At 31.2% G+C, this 2,873-nt stretch overlaps 1 protein-coding gene across 1 annotated transcript; it reads left to right on the top strand.

Moving 5' to 3' along the window:
- The first annotated feature begins 1,236 nt into the window (after positions 1-1,236).
- On the top strand, positions 1,237-2,641 carry LOC133309777 (elicitor-responsive protein 3-like). The gene is made up of 5 exons (XM_061510585.1): positions 1,237-1,303; positions 1,605-1,670; positions 1,799-1,925; positions 2,226-2,356; positions 2,577-2,641. Exons 1-5 carry the CDS (start codon positions 1,237-1,239, stop codon positions 2,639-2,641), a joined length of 456 nt encoding a protein of 151 aa, XP_061366569.1.
- Positions 2,642-2,873: the final 232 nt, after the last annotated feature.

Raw genomic sequence — 2,873 nt, 5'->3', positions numbered from 1 at the left:
TTGAACTAAACAGAGACTGCCAGCCTAACAATATAAAAATTGCAACGATGTGAGAAGATTAGAGACTTAGGTCCAGAGAAGGAAAGAAAATGATGATAACATGTGTAAGTTTTGTCCATTTTTATATTATATTTTGTATTTTTTTTTTTGTAAAAAAAAATCCCATATTAATTTTATGATATTTTTCTGATAAATTATTATTATTATTATTTTACTAATTTAGTTCTTTAGCCCCAATACCCCATTGCATAGCATGTGCACAGCCACGGCCCACGGCTAACCATCTGAGGCCCTGACTTTTAGGTAGTAACTTCGAAGAGGATATCTATATCTTTTTTTATACATTTTAGTTGTGATGGGTATGTCTTATTTTTCTTCAAAACCATTAGATTATAATTTCATGAGAAAGAAAGTGTGAATGCCAGTTCAAATTCTGATACAACGATGTTAGTGAAGAGTTGATAGGGTACACATTAAAAAAATGTCGCATCTCTTTGTAAATGTTTATATATTCTTAATTATTAAAAAGGAAATGTAGCTCAGCTATTGAGGAAATTTTTTTTGCAGTAGCACATACAAAGTCCGGATACGGCAATGGATCCTAATTTTTTTTTTTTTAAAATGAGTCCCACTTTTTATTTTTTGTGTCTGCTGCAAAAAAATCTTATCTCACTGGCGGCAGAAAAAAGGACCCTTGTTAAGAATAGTAAAATATTAAATAAAAAGTAAAGTATTTATATTTTCAAATTGAAAATTTTAATGCTTCCTTTTTCAAGAATGTAGTTTCTTCATTAGGAAGATAAAGAATTTTCTACATACTATAGTTGGTTCACGCAATCCATGTAGTCATTTTTAGCAATTTCTCATCAATTGATTTTTCTTTTCTTTTTTTGCTCTTCAATTGATTTTTTGAATCTTTGTCCATTGTATATTATATTAATGGTCTGACATGTTGCCATATGAGTCGTACAATATTACTTCATTATTTAAATCGTTTTATCTCACTATAATTTGTACATTTAATTTGTTAAATACTCAAAATACATACACTCTTAAAGAAAAAATGAAAAGAAAAGGTAACGCATATGAAACAAATTAATGAGTTAACTTTATTGGCAAGTGAGGATGAATAATGACAAAAGCCAGGTAAAATGCTTCAATCGTTTCAGTATCCCTCAAACTTTAACTTCAATTTCTAACTTGTGAGAGAGAGAGATATCAGAATTGTAGCCAAAGATGCCTCGTGGAACGCTTGAAGTTATTCTTGTTAGCGCAAAAGGGCTTCATGACAGTGATTTTTTCAGTAAGTAATTCAAATTCAATGGTAGATAACATACTATTACATGCCATAACAATTGTTGGTGTTAACATGAGAATGATATATAGATTTAAATGTTTTCCTCTATTTCATAGAATTTGTTGCATCAAAGTACGGATTATAAACTTAATTTTGGCTTAATTTCTCATAGCTCTGGAGAGATTATACTTTTCAATTCAATGGATGTTTCCCCATTTTTTATTTCAAGACTTCTTCAGTTTAAGATTGTAAATTTGTAATCAATGCAAAAGGGTTGAATTTCTACATATCATTTCTTGATGAGCAGAGAAAATGGATCCTTATGTGATCCTCACTTATAGGGCACAAGAACACAGAAGCAGTGTTGCTCAAGGTGTGTTTCACTCTCTTTTTTGCCTTCTTCACCATTTTCTCTCTAGTGGCTTGAATTTGATTCTAAACTCTCTCTTGGGGAATGATATTTCTAAAATATTGCGATTACTGAATTACCTTGTGTTATAGGTGCAGGATCTAATCCCAGTTGGAATGAAAGCTTCCTTTTTACAGTTTCTGACAATGTTTCTGAGCTTAATCTGAGGCTAATGGACAAAGATACGTTTACCAAGGATGATTTCCTTGGTGAGACAAAGTGAGTTAAAATCCCTCTAACTAGGATGTGTTACAATTTTCTGATGTATAGTGATTTGGAATTTGATTCTGTTTTTTGTTTCATTTGTTTTCAAAATCAATTTATAAAACAGAATTAGAAAACTTCAAAGAAATGCTTATAGATAGTTTTTTGGTTTGGTTTTTGAAAACAAACTAAACGTGGTTTTTTTTCTCTTTTTTCTTATTCTTATGTGTTTTAAACTGTTTGTACATTTCATTTGTGATTTGCCTTCTCAATTATGGTGAAAAACTAAAATGCACTTGTTTCTCATATATGCAGAATTAATTTGGAACCAGTGTTTACTGAGGGTAGCATTCCAGAAACTGTTTACAATGTTGTGAGGAATCAGAAATACAGTGGGGAAGTTAAAGTGGCTCTCACTTTTCATCCTGAGGTAAAAGCACAACAGTGTTTGCCATGACACTTAGCAAGTTTTATATGATGCAATAATGGTACAATCTTTGGTGTTTTTGTTTTTGTCTTTTTTTTAAACAAATCTCTAAAAGTTGAAACCGAATAGCCCTTTTTTTCCTTCAATTTTCATGTTCTAACATTTAAATGGCCTCCACTTGTGGTTATGCTTTTAATTGTTGGTACTATAGCTCAATTATTCTTAACTTGTCGTTGCAGTGGCAGTGAACTCAGCAAGGGTGAAGAGGAAAGCAAAATTGGTGGATGGAGAGAATCAGTCATAGATTACTAGGGGATCTATGTGGATGAAAGGAATCTGATAGTTACTAGCAGTGATATATACTCAAATTTCTTGGACCAAGCTAGAATTATCTTCTGGAATAATAAGTAGAAACAATTACAATAGACATTCTATTGAAATGCTTTGCAGTTTTTGTATTTTAAACTTGCGTATACCTCATCTAATAAGTTCAATATATTGAAAATTGATATTTCGGCAGCCAACAATCTCTCTTG

This window comes from Gastrolobium bilobum, unplaced genomic scaffold (assembly GCF_033153095.1).
Source record: "Gastrolobium bilobum isolate Gb01-03AN ecotype WA unplaced genomic scaffold, APGP_CSIRO_Gbil_v1 utg10474, whole genome shotgun sequence".
NCBI lineage: Eukaryota > Viridiplantae > Streptophyta > Magnoliopsida > Fabales > Fabaceae > Gastrolobium > Gastrolobium bilobum.
This window is presented reverse-complemented; position numbering and strand designations above follow the sequence as displayed.

What these genes read in the sequence shown, in the direction of transcription:
- LOC133309777 (XM_061510585.1), top strand. Translation starts at nt 1,237, where the DNA reads ATGCCTCGTGGAACGCTTGAAGTTATTCTTGTTAGCGCAAAAGGGCTT. An exon ending in CAGAAGCAGTGTTGCTCAAG is followed by an intron (nt 1,671 to 1,798) that starts GTGTGTTTCACT and finishes CTTGTGTTATAG; the next exon opens with GTGCAGGATCTAATCCCAGT. An exon ending in GATTTCCTTGGTGAGACAAA is followed by an intron (nt 1,926 to 2,225) that starts GTGAGTTAAAAT and finishes TCATATATGCAG; the next exon opens with AATTAATTTGGAACCAGTGT.